Raw genomic sequence first — 24,669 nt, 5'->3', positions numbered from 1 at the left:
TATTTGGTCAGGCCTTATTTACATCCGACCTGCATATCTACAGGATGTCCCCTATCAGACATACGAACACACAGCGTCGGGGTTGAGGTCCCCCATCCCAGTGTTTTATGCAGTCCTTACTCAATTCAGAGCCCGACCCCTGCATAAACTAACCGGGCGAGGAAACACTGGGGGAGAGAGTAACGAAGAAGGAATTGGCATTTAGAATGGGTCATGATTCTTACAGTTCCAAATCCATTTCCTACCAGGCTAAATTGAGACAGTGCTGCGTAGTAGTCAGGTCGGCATGGCTTTACGCAGCAGAAGCACTGGCAAAAATCGAAGATATGTCGATTGAGAAAAGGGAAAGGAAGTTCCTCAGAAAGATTTTGGGTCATAAGAAAGTGTCCGAGGGTTTTGTCTTCCACCTGAGGACAAACAAGGAACTGTATGCGACAGTCGGAAAGATCACTACCGTTTTATGGTCACCTGAAGAGAATGAACCCGGACAGATTGGCGCACAAATTGCTCAGGAAAAGTGGAAATGTCATCCCCGCTGGCTTAAAGATATGCACAAATATATACGGGTAAACGATATAAGACCAGGAGATGTAATGGAGAGGGCCATCTTTAAGAAGAAAGTTGAGGGGTAAATGAAATGAAATGAAATGGCATATGGCTTTTAGTGCCGGGAGTGTCCGAGAACAAGTTCGGCTCGCCATATGCAGGTCTTTTGATGTGACTCCCGTAGGCGACCTGCGCGTCGTGATGAGCATGAAATGATGACGAAGACGACACATACACCCAGCCCCCGTGCCAGCGAAATTAACCAATTATGGTTAAATTCCCGACCGTGCCGGAATCGAACCCGGGACCCCTGTGGCCAAAAGCCAGCAGGCTGACCATTTAGCCATGGAGCCGGACAGTTGAGGGATTGAGGGATGGTAAAGAGAAAGAACCTGCTAAACCGCGGAACATCTCGGCGGAAGAACGGCTGGAAAGGAGCGAGAGGTTGAAAAACATTTGGTTACGATGTAAGGACAAAGGTGGCAAGCCTAAAAAAAAGAGAGGCAGGTAGCTTGTGTAATCGTAGTGCACAGTTGGCTGTATCGATATGAATGAATGAATGAATGAATGAATAAATAAATAAATAAATAAATAAATAAATAAATAAATAAAAAGAATAAGAATGTTCTTCTTTTTCTACCGCTTTTCCCACACCGGTGGGGTCGCGGGTGTGAACAGTGTCGCGCATGTGGATTTTGGCCCTGTTTTACGGCCGGATGCTCTTCCTGGCGCCAACTCTATATGGAGGGATGTAATCACTATTGCGTGTTTCTGTGGTGGTTGGTAGTGTAGTGTGTTGTGTTGTGTGAATATGAAGAGGAAAGTGTCGGGACAAACACAAGGGCAGTCTCCGAGCCAGAAGAATTAATCAGAGGCGATTAAAATTCCCGACCCGGCCGGGAATCGAACCCGAGACCCTCTGAACCGAAGGCCTCAACGCTGACCATTCAGCCAATGAGTTGAACAAGAAGAAGAATAATGTTATTTGGTTTAAATCCCACAAACTACTTTTACGATTTTTGGAGACGCCCACGAGCCGGAATTTTATCCCGCAGTAGTTCTTTTATGGGCCAGTAAATCTGGCGACGCGAGGCTGACGTGTTTTAATACCTTCAAATACCACCGGAGTGAGCTGGGATCGAACTCACCAACTTTGGGGGCAGAAGGCCAGCAATCCTACTATCTGAGCCACTCTGCCCAGCATGATGAAACGAAATTATTATTATTATTATTATTATTATTATTATTATTATTATTATTATTTTTATTATTATTATTATTATTATTATTATTATTATTATTATTATTATTATTATTATTATTATTATTATTACTATTATTAACCTGTTTCCCCTCCAGGGTCGGTTTTCCCTCGGACTCAGCGATGGATCCCACCTCTACCGCCTCAAGGGCAGTGTCCTGGAGCTTCAGACTTTGGGTCGGGGGATACAACTGGGGAGAATGACCAGTTCCTCGCCAAGGTGGTCTCACCTGCTATGCTGAACAGGGGCCTTGTGGAGGGATGGGAAGATTGGATGGAACAGGCAAGGAAGAAGGAAGGAAGCGGCCGTGGCCTTAAGTTAGGTACCATCCCGGCGTTTGTCTGGAGGAGAAGTGGGAAACCACGGAATCGAACCTACCTCTACTCAGTTGACCTCCCGAGGCTGAGTGGACCAAGTTCCAGCCCTCGCACCACTTTTCAAATTTCGTGGCAGAGCCGGGAATCGAACCCGGACCTCCGGGGTTGCCAGCTAATCACTCTAACCACTACACCACAGAGGCGGACATTTATTATTATTATTATTATTATTATTATTATTATTATTATTATTATTATTATTATTATTATTAAACCAAACCCCATGACTCAACAGCCTAAAAGGGCCATCGCTCACCAAGCGACCGCTGCTCAGCCCGAAGGCGTGAACATATGAGGTGTCATGTCGTCAGCACAACGAACCCTCTCGGCCGTTATTCTTGGCTTTCTAGACCGGGGCCGCCATCTCAGCGTTAGATAGCTCCTCAATTCTAATCACGTAGGATAAGTAGACCTCGAACTAGCCCTCAGATTCAGGTAGAAATCCCTAACCTGGCCTGGAATCGAACCCGGGACCTCCGTGTAAGAGGCAGACACGCTACTCCTACTCCGTCCAGCCGGCATTATTATTATTATTATTATTATTATTATTATTATTATTATTATTATTATTATTATTATTATTATTATTGGACACAGGGTTACTGGGAGTTTGTGTGCTCACTGTGGGGGCGGGTGCGGGTTGGGATAGTTGCTCCTTTATAATTATTAAGGAAGTGCGTAACAGCAAACGATGTATTAAAAAGATAATGGTGGAGCATACTTCATTGTCTTGAGGTCAAGGACTGTATTTTAGTCAAAGTATTGAAACAATGAGGAGAGTCATTACATTGACTGTGTGCAGAGTTATAATTTTGTAGCTTCTGGTCATAAATACTCCTCCATTATTTCCTATAAATTACAACGTGGGCGTGTTTTACATCGAACTCTTCGTCTGCTCTGGAACAATATATTCTGATATATTTCCGCATGTCAGGAAGAATACTATATTTAACATTCCCTTTATTAAAGCTCCGAAGATTAAAAAGTATATTGTGCAGTAGATGTACTCAGAATCTACTGCAGTATATTTCACCCACATTGCTACAATTTCTGATGGGGTCGAATTCATTGTAGGGGGAGAGAGCAAAGTTTGGGAGTCAAGTACCAAATAGAAAGATAACTTATGGTGGTTATTCAGGACAATTCCTCTCTCATCACTATGATAATTACCTCTGCCTGTGTGTGTGGGTGGGTGCACGTGTGTGTTTGTGTGAGAAAGAAAGAAAGAAAGAAAGAAAGAAAGAAAGAAAGAAAGAAAAAAGAAAGAAAGAAAGAAAGAAAGAAAGAAAGAAAGAAAGCTGCTGGTTTACGTGACTGTTGATATCAACGGGATCTCCAGTGTTACTTAAAATCCAAAACACAGGGCGTGATATATGTATTTCAAAAATCCTACATGCATTGGGTAGGGTTCTTGAAAAAGATCGTATAACATTTATAGAAGTTATGAATATGTGAGGGTCCGACTACAGTATGTGTTGTAGTGGTTAGTGTGATTATCTGCCGCCACCCCCCCTCCCCGTAGGTCCGCGTTCGATTTCCGGCTCTGCCACGAAATTTGGAAAGTGCTACGATTACTTGAAAGGGGTCCACTCAGCCTCGGGAGGTCAGATGAGTAGAGGGGCTTCGATTCTCGCCTCAGCCAACCACGAAGTGATTTTCCGTGATTTCCCACTTATTCTCCAGGAAAATGCAGGGATGGTACCTAACTTAGGCCACAGCCACTTCCTATCCCTTCCAATCTTCACATCCCCCACAATGCCCCTGTTGTATACCTGACCAAATGTCTCACGCTCCAGGACATTACCCTAGAGGCAGAAGAGGTCCGGGGGAATAATCAACCCTGGAGAGTAAACGGGTTAAGAAAGAAATAATAAATAATTTGAAGTGCTTTTCTCGTAATATATTTCTCGTAAGGAACGGAATAGTCAGGCGGCAAAATGAACATGTCGGATGTCACGAATGTACACGAATGTACAACAAACATTGCCGTGTTGTGTGGACTCGTACTAAATTCATTCGGTCTTGATTGCGTCCTTTCTAATTATATTCTGTCTTTCTCTCCTTATTTCCATTGTCATACTAATGTATTTCTTTGCACCGGCCTAAGTAGCTCAGGCAGCAAAGCGCTGGCCTTCTGACCCCAACTTGGCAGGTTCCATTCTGGCTCAGTTCGGTGGCATTTGAAGGGGCTCAAATACGTCAGCCTCCTGTCGGTAGCTTTACTGGCACGTAAAAGAACTCATGCGGGACAAAATTCCGGCACCTTGGCGTCTCCGAAAACTGTAAAAGTAGTTAACGGATATAAAACTAATAACATTATTATTATTATTATTGTTATTATTATTATTATTATTATTATTATTATTATTATTATTATTATTATTATTATTATTATTATTATTATTCATTTATTTATTTGCTAAAAATAGTTTTCCAAATGTGAATTATATGCAAAATCTTACGCAACTTGCATTAACGAATTACAGGAACGGTCTAAAGCTTAACAGAAACTTGAGAGAGAACAGATTTTGATCTAGGGAACTGGCCTTATTAACGTATAACATAATAAATTCCAAACCTGCTCAAGCCAACAATGTTTAAGCGTATTTAAACAAATAACCCCCCTAAACCCCATGGCGCAACAGCCCCGAAGGGCCATGGCCTACCAAGAGACCGCTGCTCAGCCCGAAGGCCTGCAGATTACGAGGTGTCGTGGGGTCAGCACGACGGATCCTCTCGGCCGTTATTCTTGGTTCTCTAGACCGGGGCCGCCTTCTCACCGTCAGAGAGGTCCTCAATTGCAATCAGGTAGGCTGAGTGGACCTCAAACCAGCCCTTAGATGCAGGTAAAAATCCCTGACCTAGCCGGGAATCGAACACGGGACCTCCGGCTAAGAGGCAGGCACGCTACCCCTACACCATGCGGCCGGCATTTAAACAAATAACAGAAGAATAATGTTGCTGGTTTTACGTCCCACCATCATCTTTTATGGTTTTTCGGAGACGCTAAGGTGCCGAAATTTTGTCCATCGGGAGTTCTTTTACGTACTAATAATAATAATAATAATAATAATAATAATAATAATAATAACAATACCCGTATGGGGATTTACCAATTACCTCCATCGGGCGCGTCCCATTGGAATTGGGGAAGCTCGCTGGCTCTGCCGCCAGCAGAGTCATAGGGTAGTAGGGAAATTTAAAAAAATGGTCACTTGCCAGGGTTACGGCGAAGGCTGGTAAATGACCAGAAGCCAGAAAACATCTTGAGGCAACCTCTAGGGCTAACAACCCTAGTTGTAAAAGGATGGGTACCCGTCCAAAGCAAAGTCAAGTCAAAAAGCATGATGGCACAACATTTCAAGAAACATGACCCAGGGGGTAAATCTTCGGATAAATCCCTCGTCGTGAACGCCACGGCGCACGAGTCTCGTTCGGGTTCTGGGGGAGACTAGACATCATGCAAGAGACGAGTCGGAGCGTCTCGGTTTACCCCTAAGAGTCAAAAACTCAGGCCAAAATCTAAAACCTTTTTAGCAACTTTCAACATAAATTCACTTACAAAAACTGGCAAGCTGAAAACCCTCACCAAAGCTCTTCACGAAAATCAGATATCCATAATGGACCTACAGGAAACAAGATACCCAGATGAAGAGATTTTTGAATCCGAAGGCTACCGATTTTTCAAGAGCAAAGCGCAAAGAGGAATCCTCAATGGAGCTGTGATGCTTGGAACTGCGTTTGCTGTTAGAACCAAGATCCTTAAAACGGTTGCAAATTTCGAACCTGTGAATGACAGATTGTCTATACTCACAATTAAATGCGCGAACAAAACGTACGCTCTAGTTAACGCACATGCTCCTACAAACGATAAGAACAAGTCTGATCCAGACGAAGTTGATAATTTCTGGGACCTCCAGGATGAAATATTAAACAAAATCCCCAAACACCATGTCAAGCTTCTTTTGGGTGACTTCAATGCTCAACTAGGTCGTGAACAGAAGTACAAGAAAGTTATAGGAAATTACCCTGCTCACAAAAGAACCAATCCCAATGGCAAAAGACTGGTGTCCATTTGTGAAAATCACAACCTACAGGTCATGTCGACCCACTTTCGCCATCTACCCAGAAAGCAAATGACTTGGCGTTCTCCCGTCCAAACTCTCGGAGAGTTCCAAATTGATCATTTTGAAATCTCCAGGAGAAACAGCCCTGAGATTATGAATGTCAAGGTAAAGAAAGGCATCAATGTGACCTCAGATCACTATATGTCTCTTATCTAATTCAAACCAATTCCCGCAAACACAAGGAAGACAACCAAACAAATCACACGCTTCAACAATGATAAACTTCGGCAAAGGGTCGAGGAGTTCCAGGAGAAGGCTAGACAAAATGACTGTGACTTTAACAACGCCAAAAGTCTGCTGGTTGAGGCCGCCAAAGACGTCGCAGAAATCAAGAGAAGCAAAAAGCATGCCTGGTGGAATGGTACCTGCGAATCAGTCCTCCAAGAAACACTCAATGCGTGGAAACAGTACTACTCTACGAAATCAGAAAATGATTGGGAAACTTACAAAACCCAACGTGCCCAAGCAGCTAGGGTGTTCAGAACTGAGAAACGTAAATACGAAAAATCTCTCATTGAAAAGATAGAACAAAACTTTAGGAAGAATGAAAGCAGAGAGTACTACAGAGCCTTCAAACGCACACTCACTGGCTGTAAACCACCATCTCTATGCTTTGAGCGAAAGGACGGCACACTGGTGACGTCAAATGAAGAAAATTGCAGCATTCTGGCAGACTACTTCAAGAATTTACTTAATTGCTCTAAACCGCAAAGCCCCATTGAGACCAAGGAACCCTTACTCAGGTACCCAGATTCCAGACCACCCGACAGAGATGAAATCAAGCGCCACATTGCCCGTCTCAAAAATAACAAAGCGCCGGGGGAAGACTCAGTAGTAGCAGAACTATGGAAATATGCCCCAGAGGAATCACTTGATATCTTGCAAAAGCAAATAGAAGAAATTTGGAACAAGGAGACCCTACCCGAAGATTGGAAAATAGCTTTGATCCATCCATTACACAAAAAAGGCAGCATGAAGAACATCAACAACTACAGAGGAATATCTTTGCTACCCGTGACTTACAAAATTCTATCACTTGCCATCCTGGAGCGTTTGGAAGCACAAGTCGAACATCAAATAGGTCAATACAAAGGAGGGTTCAGAAAAGGTCGCTCAACAGCTGAACAGATCCAAAATCTCAAAACGATCATCAGATATTGTACACTAAGGTCCAAGCAGTATGTGTCTGTCTTTGTGGACTTTAAGAAAGCGTACGACTCCATTGACCGGGAAGTCCTGCTAAACATCTTAAATGAAATCGGAGTTGATTTGAAACTGCTGGCATTAATTAGAGCCACCCTGACCGATACAAAATCCAAGGTGAAGTTCCACGGATGTCTCTCGCATTCCTTTGACATCAAAACAGGAGTTCGACAAGGTGATGGGCTATCCCCGATACTCTACAACTGTGTTCTCGAAAAGATCATCAGAACCTGGCGGATGAGATTACAGGAAGCCAACTATAGTCCATTGAGAATAGGAACCAAATCCAAGGGGATCGCAACAGACTGCTTAACATTTGCCGATGATATTGCTGTTCTCTCAAAAGACATAGAAACCGCTAGAGCTCAAGTTGAAATGTTAAAGAAGATTGCCGAACATACTGGTTTGCAGATATCGTTTGAGAAAACAGAAGTAATGACTAACATCAAAGAGGCTCCTCCAAAATTCCATACAAAATACGGGGACATCACCCGAGTAGACAAATTCAAATACCTGGGTGAGATCATCATGAAAAATGGACTGGATAAAGAAGCACTTCAGGAGCGAGTACGCAAACTGGAAATAGCCTACCAAACATCCCGCACAATCTACAACAAAAAATGCCTTTCCCAAAACACCAAGATACGTCACTATGAAACAGTTCTGAAGCCAGTAGTTCTATATGCAGCCGAAACCCTGTTTCTAAATGCCAACAAAGGACTCCTTGAAGAACTGGAGTAAAGAGAACGCAAATTTGTGAGAGGAATCTTGGGATCAAAGTACAGAAATGGAATCCATCAAAAGAGATCCAACGAGGAAGTCTACAGCAAAATAGATAAAATTACCGACACAATCAGAAAAAGACGGGCACGATTTTACGGTCATCTGAAAAGAATGGACGGAAGAAAGTTAACTAAAGAAATCTTTCACTTTTTTGATTCAAACCCCAAAACCACAATTCCCTGGTTTAGAAATACCAAAGAAGACCTGCAAATGCTACATATCTCAGCTGAAGACGCCCTTAACAGAGATCTCTTCCGCAAGAAAATATTGACGAACGGGCTAAACCGAGACGAGCAACCGAAGAGAAGACACGGTGCCCCTTGGACAGAGGAGCGTAAGCAGGCCCACTCACATAGAATGAGAGAAATTTGGGCTCTAAAGAAGGCCAAGTTCAGTGTCAAATGCAACAAGACTTAACGTGGTCCTTGATGGCCCCAGCGAATTATATATATATATTCCGTGGTTTCCCACTTCTTCTCCAGGCAAATGCGGGGATGCTACCTAGCATAGGGCCACGGTCGCTTCCTTCCATATTCCTTGCCTATCCCCTCCACTCTTCCTATCCCCCACCAAGGCCCCTCTTCAGCATATCAGGTGAGGCCGTCTGGGGGAGAGACTGTTCCTCCTCCCTAGTTGTATCCCCGACGAAATATCTCACGTTCCAGGACACTGTCCTTGAGTGGTAGTGATGGGATTTCTCGCTGAGTCCAAGGGAAAAAACCAACCCTATACGGTAAACGAATTAAATACATTATTATTATTATTATTATTATTATTATTATTATTATTATTATTATTATTATTATTATTATTATTATTATTTAATTTCGTGTGGCTGTTGCTAGCCTGATGCAGCCCTTCAGACGAGTGTGGGTGGCATCTACCATGTATGGGAAACAACATATTATTTTAGTGTTGGTGGTGATTATTGTTTTAAGAGGAATTACAACTAGGCAACCATCCTCTATTACCACTAACCGAAGAGAAGGGGTCCGACACTTCGAAAATGAAGGTATCAGCCAAAGAATGATACGGGTCACAAAGGGCGTGTAAATGAAAGACTCCCTAGACCTCGATACGTAATACCGTCGGTATAGGAAAAGAACCAGAGTTGACCAAGGAAGTCGGATAGGATAGATGAAAGTGAGGAGTCTGGCACAAGCAAGTGGAAACAGTGCCAGGACTCAGCTAAGGGCCCTGTGGTGGTCAAACCACGCTACCAAGTTGAGAGCCCCTATGTCCCCTTTTAGTCGCCTCTTATGACAGGCAGGGGATACCGAGGGTGTTATTCTACCGCCCCCGCCCACAGGGGGATGCATGATATTGCAGTGGAGGATATTGTTTCGTGTGGTGTGCGAGTTGCAGGGATGTTAGGTACAGTACAATCAGCCTTCCCCCCCCCCCCACCACCACCACCACCGAGCCGATGGAATTATTCATTTAAGGTCAAAATCACCGACCCAGCCGAGAATCTAACTACGCTGACCATTCAACCTAGGATTCGGACATTATCATTTTATTATTATTATTAATATTATTATTATTATTATTATTATTATTATTATTATTATTATTATTATTATTATTATTATTATTATTATTATTGTTAATTGAATAGCAATATGTTCTAATGAGAAGAAGTGTTGGACGTAACAGTAAATTCAAGTCAGGTTTAGCTGGATTCGAAAGATTTAGCAGTTACGTGTCAAACTAGAATATACGATGGAATCCTGAAATCTTACTCTGGATCATAGGATTCCAAACAAAAAACAATATTTTTTTTATTCTGACTAATGCTTTTAAATTAAGGTCACAAAAAACTACTGATAAAACTTTGTTATAATTCGTATAATAATTTTCAAGACAATACAAATCCATAATTTCAGGCCTATCTCATTTGTGAGCGAGAAATCTTAAGTATTGAAGCAGTGGTTTTATCCCACAAAAATATTTTTCTTCTTTTCAAGAGAAAAATGATTATTCTATATTTTGATAATAATATAAGAAGAGAAACTACTTTATTCCTGGTAATAGCAGGAAGACTAAAATTAGTGGAGTAATCGGAGATGCTAAAACATTTTTGTTAAATACGCAGATACCTGAAATTAACATTCAGGAAAAGTACTGAAAGTCATTCGCATCTTTCCTGCCGGTATTAGTTTGGACAGTCACAAGGAAACGATGCGAAATGCGCCTGATTTTACTCTCCATGAATCCAAATATTATTTTATAATCTCTTACTTTGCTTTGAAAGTTTACTGATGACTAATGAAATTTTCCGAACGTTCAGCAGATCGATACGCGGTTCAAAATCCTCAGAGATTCTTTCGTGTACTAATTAGTGTAGTTTCGTTACCTTGCTTAGCAATAATGTAAATTCATCTAATTAATTTAATTAATGATTATTCAGTGTTTCAGTAATGTAAGGAAACGTATGCATGAAATTAAAACACTCTTATGAACAACCGCATAGAATTCTCTATACACTTAAACATGTGCAAGGTAACATCTTACCAGTATTTGACAGGTGTTGAACATTTCCGAATGGATTTGTAACCTCGAACTAAATACACTTTTTACTTCCGAATTCACACACTTGAGAGTAATCGTACGCGCTGTCTTTACTTGATAGCATTCACTGTACAAATAAGAATACATCAACCAAGCTCTTGGGTTTACCTTATGCAATTCTTGTATATAAATTCTTGCAAAAGTTTCCCCACAGGTATGGAATGACAATAAATTATGCAATTTTACCCGCTGTATGGAAAGCGAGTTTTATGTTTAAGCCTGCAGGTTTGTTATTAGTAATACAGTTTAGTGTTGTGGGTTGCCTGAAATTTCGCGGCCCATGTTCTTGAATACAAAGTTTTCCGATAGATGTCGCATTGCATGCGATTTCAGAGACACCTACCCGCGCAGATTAGCATTAACTGTAGTTCTGCAATCCCTCACTTGGTGCGACACAACATTTCTTTTCCCACAGTCCTTTTCAGTAATGGCTACGCTACCGGGTGATGATGTGATGTGCTGATGAATATTGTTGACATGTTAAACGGTTTGTAAAGTGCTTTAAATGTGTGTTCAGTTTTTTAAGTGCCCAGTATGTCAGAGAGGAACTCTACTAGAATTATGAAGTCATCATCTGAAGGTGAAATCCTTGATCGTGAGGAAACTCAGTTAATAAACGAGTCTGCAGATTATGGGAGGCCTAACCGTCATCCTGAGTCTAAGTTAAAACGCACTTTCACGTTGCCTCGCAATCCTTTTATGTCGTCAAGAATGAGTAAACGTAAGGCTAAACATAAAGAAAGTAAGGACATCAAAGGTTCCAGTGTACAAACAATATCTGAAGTGCAAAATTCAGAAACACAGAAAGCCAATAAGAAAGTGTTCAGAAGACCTTCTTGGAAGAAGTTTATAAACAAAATGGTGCAGCATATGTCAACTGTGGGTGTACCTAACAATAAGTATATGTGTGGTAATTATGAATATGGCAGGCGTAGGACAGATACAGTTTCCCTTTCCTCATCTGACATTAGAGTCCCTCCAACTCGCCCCGCCCACCTTGTCAGTTTAGGTAATAATGACAAGGTTCCAGGTGTGATTGGTCTGCGCAATCATGGTAATACTTGCTTTATTAATGCTGTTCTCCAGTGCCTAAGCCACACAGACATTTTGGCTGAGTATTTTGTATTGGACCAATATAAAGTGGACTTATCTCGAAGGAACAAGCTGAATTCTAAAAAGTATGGCACTAAGGGTGAAGTGACTGAACAGTTAGCTCTTTTGTTGAAGTCTATATGGTCATGCCAATATGATCCAGAAATTTCTAATCAGTTCAAGTTAGTAGTAGATAAGTATGGAAGTCAGTATAGAGGCAACAACCAGCATGACGCACAGGAATTTTTGCTCTGGTTACTCGACAAGGTGCACGAGGATTTGAACACTGCTACGAAGAAGAAGTATAAGGTCATAAAGGTATAGAAGTTCTTTTTAAATATTACTAGCATAATAGCCTGTAGTTGTCTTTCTTCAGTAGATAGCTGATAAATTACACTGGTAAATGGTGCAGTTCTTAGTTGATAGGCCTAGTACAATCAGACATTTAGGTATTTATTTTTCTAGACACAGGCTATGCAATTTTCTTCCTTTTGATACAGACATTCCTCTTTCTTTTCTTGTCCGTTTTGTAATCTTATATATATTTCAGTCTTGCTGTTAGGTATTGATTATTTTCCACAATATTTTCTTTTGAATTTTTGAGCAGAATTGAAGGCAGGTGTGTAATGTTGCTTGTTAGGCTCTTTATTCCATGAACAGGATTGATTCCCAGCCCGGTTAGTTACATGTAAGGGTACTTAAATGTGGGAGAATTGTCAGTAAATTTCCTGATTGGGTAAGATTCCCTCCCCTTCCAGCATTTTGGTGCCTCTTGACCAGTAGTTGTTGAAGGGAATCAAACGCATTTATTATTAGCTCCTGAACATTTTATCCAGGTTAAGCACAAGGAGATAATGTTTTGTTTAGTTTAGGTTTTCTCAACATTTTTAGTACTCTTTAAATTCATATTTGCAAACATTTCCCACATATGTGATGCATTTATTATGTTGTTTCCAAACGTTTATTATTGCCATGTTACTCCGGGCTCATTTTACGCAAGATTCAATGAGTAGGCATACATATAGGCCTACTGCACACAATGTGCATTAATAATTTTCCTCTCATTTAGACTCTTACGATTTCATCACACTTGGTCAACTGACATTTTGTACTTTCATCAAACTTTATTTCAGTATTACTGTAACATAATTAAAATGTGATTAGTACCAATTTCTTCTTTTGTTAGGTTTGTTGCTTCAGATAACTAGCTGATACCATTAAGATAGCCAATTTTGACTTCCGATTTCTTCTTTTGTTTCACATAAATAATAATCATATGGCCTCAGATCAAGAGTTGATACCATTAAGACTGCCCGTGTGCCAGTTTTGACATTCCGATTATGCTGCTGTCTAGGAACAAATGCATCCTTTTTCTGGATGGTTCTTATGACTGAGTTAATTTTGTCAGACGGATTGAGTGTGCCACCAGAGATCTGTAGCAAGCCAACATCATCATCTTGCCAAGATTTTTTACCACTCTTCAAAAATCAGCTACCTGTGGCAGGGTCAAGCCTGTAAACTTGGGATTACCTCTGGTCCTCTGAAGCAGCTCTTGCTGTGCATGACAGACACAACATGTACACAATTTATGATTTTGTTGTTGTTAATCAGTTATCCGTAGGCAGTTTTCAAAGTCTGCCTACCTCAATTATCAAAATTTGTTCGATGGCTCATACGAGTTATGACTTAAAAGAAATACCAGCTGTCAATATGAATGTGAACTACTACCTACCTAAACTCTCGTTCACAAACATAACTTAAAATACCGTACTATAAAACTATTTATTTACTTATTTTTTTTACGCTATTTGTTTGGGACGTCGACTCATGTGGATCTTTTACCCCTTAAAGTATTTAATTTTCTCTGTCCTGAAAATCCTGCATGTTAGAATGTGAGAAATAATGATTTGTAGGCTATTTATTGTAACTGATGAAGAAAAAAAAGTGGAAATCCACAGCCTGTTTAGTCATTTGACCAGGTCAGGAATGAAGCCCCCATCTAGCGGTGAGGATAGAAATTATGCCGGCTGCCAAAGCCTGTTATGCACCTCTGGGGCAATGATAAATGACAGTAGAGAGTGTTGCTGGAATGAAAGATGACAGGGAAAACCGGGAGTACCCAAAGAAAAACCTGCCCTGCCTCCGCTTTGTCCAGCACAAATTTCACGTGGAGTGGTCAGGATTTGAACCATGGAACTCATTGGTGAGAGTCTGGCTCCATGGCTAAAAGGTTAGTGTGCTAGCCTTTGGTCACAGGGGTCCCGGGTTCAATTCCCGCCAGGTTGGGGAATTTTATCCATGATAGGTTAATTTCGTTGGCACGGGAGGTCGTCGGCTTCATCCTCATCACGGCGCGCAGGTCGCCTATGGGAGTCAAATCGAAAGACCTGCATCTGGCGAGCCGAACTTGTCCTCAGACACTTCCATCACTAAAAGCCATATGCAATTTCTTTTTTTTTTTTTTTTTCTTTTTTCAGTTTAACGTAACTGATATACATGTTAAAATGGCCTATAGTGTTAGATTTTTGCCAAGTGGAAATTCTATATGAGTTTTACATGTGATAAATCTGAGTTTAAGTTGTAGGCCTACTTACATTTTGATCTTAGATTGACATTTAACAGGTTTTGCTGGAGATCATAGAAATGCGATTGGATATTTTCATACCAAGCAAGCTTGTCCTTGGGAAATGGTGGGTTCAAACCCCACTATCGGCTGTCCTGGGGTTGATTTTCTGTTGTTTCCCATTTTCATACCAGGAAAATACTAACACAAAAAATAAGCAAACTCCTGTACTTAAGAATCAGCAGTAAACATTTTACTTCGTATCATATTGTGCTTTCTATGTATGTTTGGCCAATATACACTTTATCAATGCACTTACCTTGTTATGTTATGCCTCTTTCAGCCAGGTAATTTGTAGCGATTGTTATCATCTAAATTCGCTCTGAAACATAGATATGTGCCTGTTTGTTGGCATATACTCATTCCTTGCAGTCGTGCCTTTACTTCAAGAGACTAGTGGAAATATTCATCCTAGGCCTATTACTTTTTGTATCAAGAATAGTTGATTCCCTTTCTACTGTCTTCTTCAACAAAAACCTATGAGTTATTGCACCATTAACTTGAGCCTGTAACGAAATACAGAAAAAAGAAACTTTTCATGTAAAAGTTTTAGTAAAAGTTGGAACACTTATGACTAGGATTTATTTATTTATTTATTTATTTATTTATTTATTTATTTATTTATTTATTTTAATTTTTTAGCCAACATAGGACTACCTAGTCAGATTTATGAAGGTTTTTATTCTTTTTGTCAGCCCAATACTGTTTCATCCATTCTGAACTTTTCTTTCTGCTTCTGGAAGCACTCTTCACATTATCTGCTTGTTGATTTTTGTCTGTAGTCTAGTGTGTTTATCTTTCAATATGTTGAGTGTGTTTGTTTTGTATTTTAAATCTTCTATTGTAATATACTGTACAGCTCTTTCGTGTCTTCTTTAAGTTCTGTGGTCCATGTAATATTATTCTTGCTCTTACTCTTCCATCATTTTTCTACTATTTTTCTGCTGATTCTGTTTTCTGGTGACCGTATTAGATGGCCTAAGAATGATATTAGTTACTTTTTCATTGTGATAGTCACTGGTTCTATTTCTTTATAAACTGGATTTATTTAAATAATTTTTTTTCACAATTTAACCTCGTCTTCAGACTAGGCCCTATGTAAACAATTCCTCATTTGCCTCTTTCAGCCAGAACTGTCTTGAAACTAATGCATTTCTCTTATAAAACACAAAAAATTGAACCGAATATAGGCATGTTATTGTTGAGGTCGTCCTCACAATCATGGAGCCTACAAGTTCTTCAGCATGACTTCTCATTTCAAAAAATCCCATGTGCATTGGCCTGGATTTTGTTTGCAGCCACCTTGGTGAGAATTTGGTGATGATGCCACTCAGCTATCCCCCTCTGAATTCTACTGCATATTGTAAGTTTTGAGATCATTTTCCTTCCCGTCATCTTAATATGCTAGAAATTGCATAAATTAAATTGACTTAGTCTCTCACAACAGAACACTTTAAAATGCCAACCAACTGTGCTGAGATTCAGTTTTGTGACCTTCAGCACTGGAAGTGAGAGTCTAGCCCACTTTCACACAGGCTAGAACACGTACAGTATCATCATGATCATCATCATCCTTGTCTGATTTGATCTTGAATGGGTTGTGGATCTTTGATCTCCATCTCTGCCTGTCTATTCACCCATTAGAGATGTCTTGAAATTTTGCAACTCTCTTCCTTAGATCTTGATCAGTATTTTTTTTTTTTTTTTTTCATAATTTCATGGTTCTACCTCTAGGTCTTTTTCCTTCTACATCCAGTTCAAACCTCAACTTCAGAATCCTCGTTTCCTCCATTCTTTTCACATGCCCATACCACGTTATTCTCGATCATTCCACTCTCTCCCACTGCATACTCCCACTGTTTTTCATGTTACCATAGCCTATTTTATATTCATATTTGGTCTTCTCTTGGCCAGCAAACATCTTAGGAATTTAATCTCACTTGCTTGGATTTTATGTTCGTCTGCTTTGGTTTTAACTCAAGTTTCAGCTCCTTACACTCAAGATTGGTAGAAAGTAGTACTTGTACGTAATTTCCTTGTATCATATTGGCACTTCCTTAGTCCATAACAGTCCTCTCACACTCTGGTAAATCAAGCTCAGTAGTTGCAATCACTTAAGTGCAGCTATCACTCGGTATCCATCCGGGAGATAGTGGGTTCGAACGCCACTGTCGGCAGCCTTGAAAATGGCTTTCTGTAGTTTCCCATTTTCACACCAGGCAAATGCTGGGACTGTACCTTAATTAGGCCGTGGCCGTTTCCTTCCCACTCCTAGCCCTTTCCTGCCCCTTCGTCACCGTAAGACCTATCTGTACAATTTACGAACTTCATCGTGCAGATCCGTATTGATACAGTTAAAACTAAGAAACAATGTTGGATTTTGGTCCACCCAATCAATACACGTCACTTTACAAGTGATTTTATGGCTGATGAAGTCCCTAAATATTTTAATATGTTTTTATTTAAATAGTTCACTTGTAAAGTGACGTGTATTGATTGGGTGGACCAAAACCTAACATTGTTTCTTAGACCTATCTGAGTCGGTGAGACGTAAAGCAAGTTGTAAAAAAAGAAAAGAAAACACTCTGTTTTTAAACCATTTTTAATTTGCTGCAATCCTATGAAGAGAGTTTTGTAGCCTTCAAATTTAATACAATGCTCAATTGCTTTAAGTGGGTAGTGCTGTAAGAATTCAAAAGAACTCTTGGCTCATTCATCTTATTAAGGGATTTTTGGGTCTGCCAAGATAACTGCTCCTCATCCAGGAGGCTTACAGATATTGGAGTTCATGTAGTCATGTGGTAACTCGCAAGTCGTATTGGTTGACCTGATGAGGCTGAATGAACTCTCCATTCCAACTCTCACACAAGGATTAAAATCCATGGATAAACCAGGAGTTGAATCTGGGGTCTTCTTAAGAGCCAGAGGCATATCGGGGGATTGGTATCATAGTTATAATAATGTGAAAATCCGCAGCCTGTATCCAGTCGTTCGACCAGGTCAGGAACGGATATGAATTGTGCCAGTTGCCAAAGCCTGTCGCATTCCTCTGAGGCAATGATTAATGACTGACAGATTAAATGAAATGATATTGGAGAGTGTTGCTGGAATGAAAAATGATAGGGAAAACCGTAGTACCCGGAGAAAAACCTGTCCCACTTCCGCTTTGTCCAGCACAAATCTCGCATGGAGTGACCAGGATTTGAACCATGGAACTCAGCGGTGAGAGGTCGGCCGCCTGAGCCACGGATGCTCCTTAATAATAATAATAATAATAATAATAATAATAGGCTAACAATAATAATTTATTATTAACCAATAGCAAGCTCAGACTGTCTTGAGGACACAACAGAGCAAGGTTATCTCCCTTACACCCAATTTGAATGGCCAGTTATGTATTTGACTGATACAAGTAGATCAGCGAGTAGACCCGTGGGGATCTTGTCAAGTGCCCATGGACTTGTTTGAATTCACCGTTGGCTACCCGTAAGATAGATGTCCATTTTAACTTCTGAAAATTCTTCAGTGGTATTCTTATGTAGGCTGTTCGACAAATGCACACAGCACTGTTACGTAGAATACTTATCATGATGTCCCAAGCCATTAAATGAATCAAGAACAGTAGCATGGGTCAAGTTCATTAGAAATCTCTACCAAAGTAGAATAGATTAATTATATCTCAGTGTAGGCCTATATTAAATGTTGTATATTTAAGTGAGCCTTGCACAAGAGAGGATATCATTGCCCCTCAGTATTCTAAACATTGGACTATTATGCACATATTAAACAAACCTAAAACCCATGATTTAATAATGGATTCTTATGGAATGATATTTGTATTTATATATTTTAAATACAACACAGGGTGATAATTTAATGGGAATTTTTCTTATTGTTTTTTAGAGAGGGAGAGACTGTGTGGCATTGAAAAGGCAAAACTATTTCTTAACCAACAGTTTCCCAGGTGGGGTAAATAAATGCCTGCCACTTTTTCCAGTCTAAGAAGATTTTGTCCTCTTAAATGTTTTGCCACAAACTCTTGTGCTTCTAGCCATTTTTTATTTTAGTTTGTGACTTTTAGCATTTCAGATTACTTGCCCTTTACAAAATAATTGGTTCTTTAATTTTCACCGCTAAGCCTCGATTTCTTGTGGGACATTTGCTGAAAAGAGACTATAGGGCCACTTGACAGAATACTGTGTTTCTTGGGTATTGTAGGGCAAGTCGGATGTCTTTGGAAGTACTGGAGAGGTAAGAAACTATGGTACCTCATCCCAACAATGGTGAAGCTACTCCTTCTGCTGTAGGTACTGGAAATGTTATCTTCTTGGTCATTTAATTTTTTCCTGTCTCTGCTTCCATTCATTGTACAACAGTTACTAGAATGTAATGATTACAGTGTTATTTCAAGAAGTAAATTAGGCTACGAGTAAAATGTACACTTTGAAGAAAGTAGGCTATATTACAAGTAAAAATTATTTTAAAATTCTGTGTTCGTTACAAGTAATTTGATTACTCATACTGTTACTTCCTGAATCTGTGTTCAACACACTAACAAAACAAACCTTATTAATTTTAGATTTTTAAATCAAATGAATAAGAGATACTTATTTTAAACTAAGTTATATTTAACTTCAGAAATCAGGTTCAGTTTCTTCACCATATGAAAATTACAGTTAGAAAGTATTTTGACAAGAACATTGATATGACTTTCATTGTAGCTTTTCAGTTGCCTCTGGCATGGTTGGATGATGTATTTCTACATCACTTGGACTTAGTGACTTACCTCCTGGCTTCCCACCTTGAAGGCTGAGGTTCGAATCCCTGTCGAGATTTTCATCTGAAGAATCATGTGGCGTCAGGAAGGGCATCCGATCTTAAACCGCCCAGCCAAAACCAAAATGAGTCTGAAGAAAGTTTTTATTTATTTTAATTTTACAGACTAGGAACATTGCAAACTATGTTCTGCACAATTTTTTCCTGTTATGTAGGAAACCGTGTGGTCCATTATGAGCATCTCTCATTTATTCATTTTAAAAAAGATGTATTCAGTGTGATTTATTCATATCCTTCTCCCTGGATGAATGGTCAGCGTACTAGCCGTCGGTTCAGAGGACCCCGGGCTCGATTCCCGGCCAGGTCGAGGATTTTAACTGCGTATAGTTAATTCCGCTGAGTTCTCTTACAACACACCTCACTTACAAACCACCAGGCAATATTCAGTAGTGAATTGATCCCTCCTTCTGCTTGGGGTTGGCGTCAGGAAGAGCATTCGGTCGTAAAACTCCCCCCCCCTCTCCGTGCCGACCCCGATAAATTGGAGGGAAAGGCCAGAAAGAAGTTGTTTTATTCGGTTAATAACCTGCTATTTGAAAGATTATTCCGTATTGTTTCATTTGTTGAACATCATTCTTCCTGTAAGTTAATTTTGTATCTTTATTTTTTGTTTTGTGTATTGTTCCGCCCTTTTATTCGTGTATGCTCTTGTTCAACGTAGGCCTATATTAGTTCTCCGTACTTCGTGAAATTATCTAGAGTGATGTCCATTGGTCCAAAATTCATTCTTAAGGTTTTAAAGTCAAACGACATAATGTAAAGTTATACCGTTACACTTCGATAATCCTGTAATAAGACGATCTATCGACCTTCTGTGCGTGGCAAGGTCGTTAATTCGGTATTAGATTATCAACTTCTTGTCAGGTAGACTTGCTGCCAGCTGAGACTGGATTATTATTTCGGCGAGATCTCAAGTCATAACGAGAATAAACTCTGTATTTTATTTGTTTCTTTTAGCTTTTGATACAAGCTGTTAAGCATAAGCCGACAGTTCGCGTGCATATCGTCTCGTGGCCAGACTCCCGTGATTCTTTTAACCAGTTGCAGCGCTGTCAAGGACATCAGCATGTTTCACTCTCTTTTTATGGTGACCTTCGGTTGCTAATCTGACCAACATTAGCAGGTGGTGGCGTTACATAATTGCATCACACGAAGTCTCTTAGCAGTCAGTGTTTCAAGCACCTGTGATGGTCTTATTCTAGTTTTATCTTGTTATTGCCGTGTAGTTTCAAACATCGTGCTTGCCACGCGCATTCCTGTCAATGTGTTTTCTGAAGTGCCCTATTAATTAGAATAATCTTCGAGAAGATTTGGCTTCCCACAAAGCGGACCATTGTTAATGTGAAGTAGATTGTGTCCTAGAACTAGAATGTATTTTGAGCTTGGCTTCTCTCGTACATCTCTTCCAGATCTATCAGCTCTATCCCCTTCACCTGGGTGGTATTTTGTTCGCGAACTCCAGTGTATGCTACTCGCGCCTACCGCCACTGTATTCTTATTTACCACAATTCGTATTAAGTTTTTCGAGAGGCCGGGACTGATTCATAATCTTGGTGTCGCTTCACTAAGATGAGGTGTGAGACAGTCAGTGGCTTCTCACCAAGGCGGCCGTTGTTCGAATCCTTGCTGTGCATAGGGGATTTTTGAAATGAGGAGTCACGTCCCTATGGTTCGGATTTCACGCAAGACTGGGGGTCCAGTGGCTAACAAGAAGTTTGCTTCCCGGTACAAGATCATAAATATAGTAGCCAGAAAATAAAATGTGAGTGCCTAAAATTTAATTCTTGCTCGTAATAACTGGGGGGGGAGATCCAGCTTAACAGAGGAAAAAGGAAGGTTAATATTCATTCGATTGTTAAATGTACTACAATTGTTGACAATTCCTGCACATACCCCAGTGTTGTAATGCTTCCTGGCAACCGGAAGCAACTTCAATAATGTCAGAATTTTGATATTTTAAAATAAAATGTTCAATATTTCCCGCCTTTTTAACAATATATCACTGTTTCCCTTATAAATTCCAAGTTTATAAGAATTTTCGTACTTTTCCGTGTATCAAACCTCCAGCTACAAAATGAACCTAAATCATTAACATAGACTGTAATTCGGATTTTTTTGTTGGGTTTTTATTCCGAGCACCAGAAAATATTAATTTTTTGTAAATAATTATGTTATATAAAATCTCATTTCAGTCCCATTGATCTGAATGAGGCACAGATTGTAGCACAACGGTATGGGAGGAAACTCTGAAAAATTCATAATTATCCGTGAAACAATAAGGGAGTTATGAAGGAAACCGTTAAAAAGGCGGGAAATTTTGAACATTTTATTTTGAAATTTTGTAATTAGAATTTTGACATTATTGAAGTTGCTTCTGATTGCTCTGAAGCATGCCAATACTGGGTTATGCGCAGCATTTGGCAACTACGTTTGTAGCATATATAACAATCGAATGAATATTGGCCTATATTCCCTGTGTTGAGCTAGGTCTCCCCCCTTAGAGTTTAGCTGGACGTACAATTCATAGTTTTTCCCCGGAGATATTACGCTCTTTAAAGCCACCAATCAAGTGAACCAATCCAAAGAAACTTAAACCTATTCCCCCCTTAGAGTTTAGCTGGACGTACAATTCATAGTTTTTTCCCGGAGATATTACGCTCTTTAAAGCCACCAATCAAGTGAACCAATCCAAAGAAACTTAAACCTATTGTGACTGGTTATCAGGATCCGTAAAACTAGGACCACGGGCCGTGGAGGTAGCGTTTTATGGTCCTCTTAAATGTATTAAACTACGATATTTACAGTTATTGGTCACTTGCATTTAATTTTTCTCTCGACACAGTTTTTATTCCCGGACGTAATCGAACATGCAGACCTCTAGTGCATCCATCTCCTGCTCTCCAATACGGTTTCTCGCCGTGCAATGTCGTTCCAGGACAGAACTGCTGTAGTGAGCTTCCTTGAACTCCGCGTAGCCGTCTGACGGACTCACTCCTCGCTGAATGTCTCTACGGACTCGCGACCGTCTCGTAATTGCTCGAGTTCACTCGCAACTAGCTCAAGACTGATTCACTTCCACCGGTTCCGGTTTTTTTGTATAGGCCAGCGGCAGATTCTCACGGGTTTCATTTCCAGATCATTCTGGGCGCCTTCCTTATAGCAAGCCGTGCCGGATGCGACCACGCCAAAATCGTGCCGCATGTGACCAATCAGTCTGTCACCACTGATCTATATACAGGGCAGTCGCCGAAGTGGCAGATTACCTATCGGCTGTTTACCTAGTCTTTTCTTAAATAATGCCAGAGAATTTGGAAATATGTCGAACATTCCCCATGGTAAATTACTCGTATTCCAATCGCTAACTCCCCTTCATAGGATTTGTCTTCTTGAATTCAAATTTCATCTTCATATTGTGATGTTTCCTACGTTTAAAAGCACCACTCAAACGTATTCGTCTACCAGTGCCATTGTCATTCCACGCTATCTCTCCACTGACAGCTTGGAACATACCGCTTAGTTGAGCAGCTCGTCTTCTTTCTCCCAAGTCTTAGCGTAATGGTGCAAGCTACAGGCAGCATTGTGATTCTTCTTCCAAGATCTACTGTATTAATTTGGTAGCCCGCCTGGTGGCCATGATCGTTAAGGCGCTGAAGTCTAAAACGGTCTTACACCGAGGTTAGCCGGTTCGAGTCCCGTTGGTCGAAAAAATTTTCACCATCAGAATGTTGGCCGGCAGGGTAGGGGAGGTGGTGGTATACAATTTCTAATCACTAGATTGCGTGCCAAAAGCCTGGATTAAATTCCAAACCTCTCCGCAGTGCTCATATGGAGTGAGGGCATATGACGCTGTTGATGGTGATTCGTCCGTCGGATGGGGACGTTAAGCCTTGAGCAGACCCCTTGGTGCTATTCGACAGGAGTAGGCTATGTGCCGGCACCGGGTTTCACCCTCTCCCTACTATCATATATCACGTCATTCATTTCATCTCTCATTAACTCCTCTGATGAGGTTGACGTCAGGAAGGGCATCCGGTCATAAAAAACCGCCACGACAAAATTCATCTCACCTCATACCCGACCCCGTAGGGAAACGGGACAAGGGTTGGACAAACTTCAAACTGTATTAATTTGGTGCATCAGTTACCTTTCATCCTTCATATACTGGAATGAGCTTTATGTGGCATGATCTCGCTAAACTTCAATGTATATGAATAAATGCTACCACTTATTACCTTGAACGTTTTGAAATATTTTTTATCGCGTGACGTTTAGTGCCTGGAATGTTCGAGGACATTTTCCGACTCCTTGGCTGAATGGTCAGCGCTGAGGCCTTCGATTCAGAGGGTCCCGAGTTCGATTCCTGGCTGGGTCGAGGATTTTAATCGCGTGTGATTAATTCTTCTGGCTCGGGGACTGGTTGGTTGTGTTTGTCCCAGCACTCTCCTCTTCATATTTACACACCACACTACAAACCACGACAGAAGCACGCAATAGTGATTACATCCCTCCAAATAGGGTTGGTTTCAGGAAGGGCATCCGGGCGTAAAACAAGGCCAAGTCCACATGTACGCCATAGTTCGCACCCGCGACCCCATAAAGCGTGGGAAAAGCGATAGAAGAAGTGTCCGAGGACGTATTCGCCTCGCCAGATCAGTAGCTGCTTTTCGCGGTACATCCCATGGCAGTGAGCTACATGTACTACTTTGTGAGGGTGTTTCCTGTAGGTGTGATTGTACGAGCTAGGAATGGGAAGTACCGAGCTCGATAGCTGCAGTCGCTTAAGTGCGGCCAGTATCCAGTCATCGGGAGATAGTGGGTTCTGAGCCCCACTGTCGGCAGCCCTGAAGATGGTTTTCCGTGGTTTCCCATTTTCACACCATGCAAATGCCGGGGCTGTACCTTAATTAAGGCCACAGCCGCTTCCTTCCAATTCCTAGGCCATTCCTATACTGTCGTCGCCATAAGACCTATCTGGTTGGTGCGACTTAAAGCAAATAGCAAGAAAAAAAAAAAAAGGAATGGGAAGTGGTCATGGCCATGAGAAAGGCATCATCCTTTCACTTGGCTGGAGATGAAAATAGGAAACCATGAAAAACCATTTTCGAGGATGGCCGACAGGGGATTCGAACCCATCCGTCTTCCGAAGGAAGTAGCCGTAAAAGGTAGTGCCGTAATGCACAGAGATAACCTGTTTGGTACCTTCTCCCAGACACGGAAAAGCAGCTCCGTATATGGCATCACTATATTTC

At 40.8% G+C, this 24,669-nt stretch overlaps 2 protein-coding genes across 2 annotated transcripts in view; one reads left to right on the top strand and one right to left on the bottom strand.

Moving 5' to 3' along the window:
• LOC137501284 (uncharacterized) overlaps nt 1–10,940 on the bottom strand; it is a 66,689-nt gene extending 55,749 nt beyond the window's left edge. Inside the window, exon 1 of the mRNA XM_068228229.1 lies at nt 10,813–10,940. Within this exon, the coding sequence (XP_068084330.1) occupies nt 10,813–10,836 (24 nt within the window). The 5' untranslated portion in view covers nt 10,837–10,940. The remainder of the gene's footprint in view (nt 1–10,812) is intronic.
• Nucleotides 10,941–11,319: 379 nt separating this feature from the next.
• Nucleotides 11,320–24,669, top strand: part of LOC136875509 (ubiquitin carboxyl-terminal hydrolase 31) — a 360,598-nt gene continuing 347,248 nt past the window's right edge. The window contains exon 1 of the mRNA XM_067149057.2: nt 11,320–12,279. Coding sequence (XP_067005158.1) covers nt 11,404–12,279 — 876 coding nt within the window. The 5' untranslated portion in view covers nt 11,320–11,403. The remainder of the gene's footprint in view (nt 12,280–24,669) is intronic.

The sequence above is a fragment of the Anabrus simplex genome, chromosome 6 (assembly GCF_040414725.1).
Source record: "Anabrus simplex isolate iqAnaSimp1 chromosome 6, ASM4041472v1, whole genome shotgun sequence".
Classification (NCBI taxonomy): domain Eukaryota; kingdom Metazoa; phylum Arthropoda; class Insecta; order Orthoptera; family Tettigoniidae; genus Anabrus; species Anabrus simplex.
This window is presented reverse-complemented; position numbering and strand designations above follow the sequence as displayed.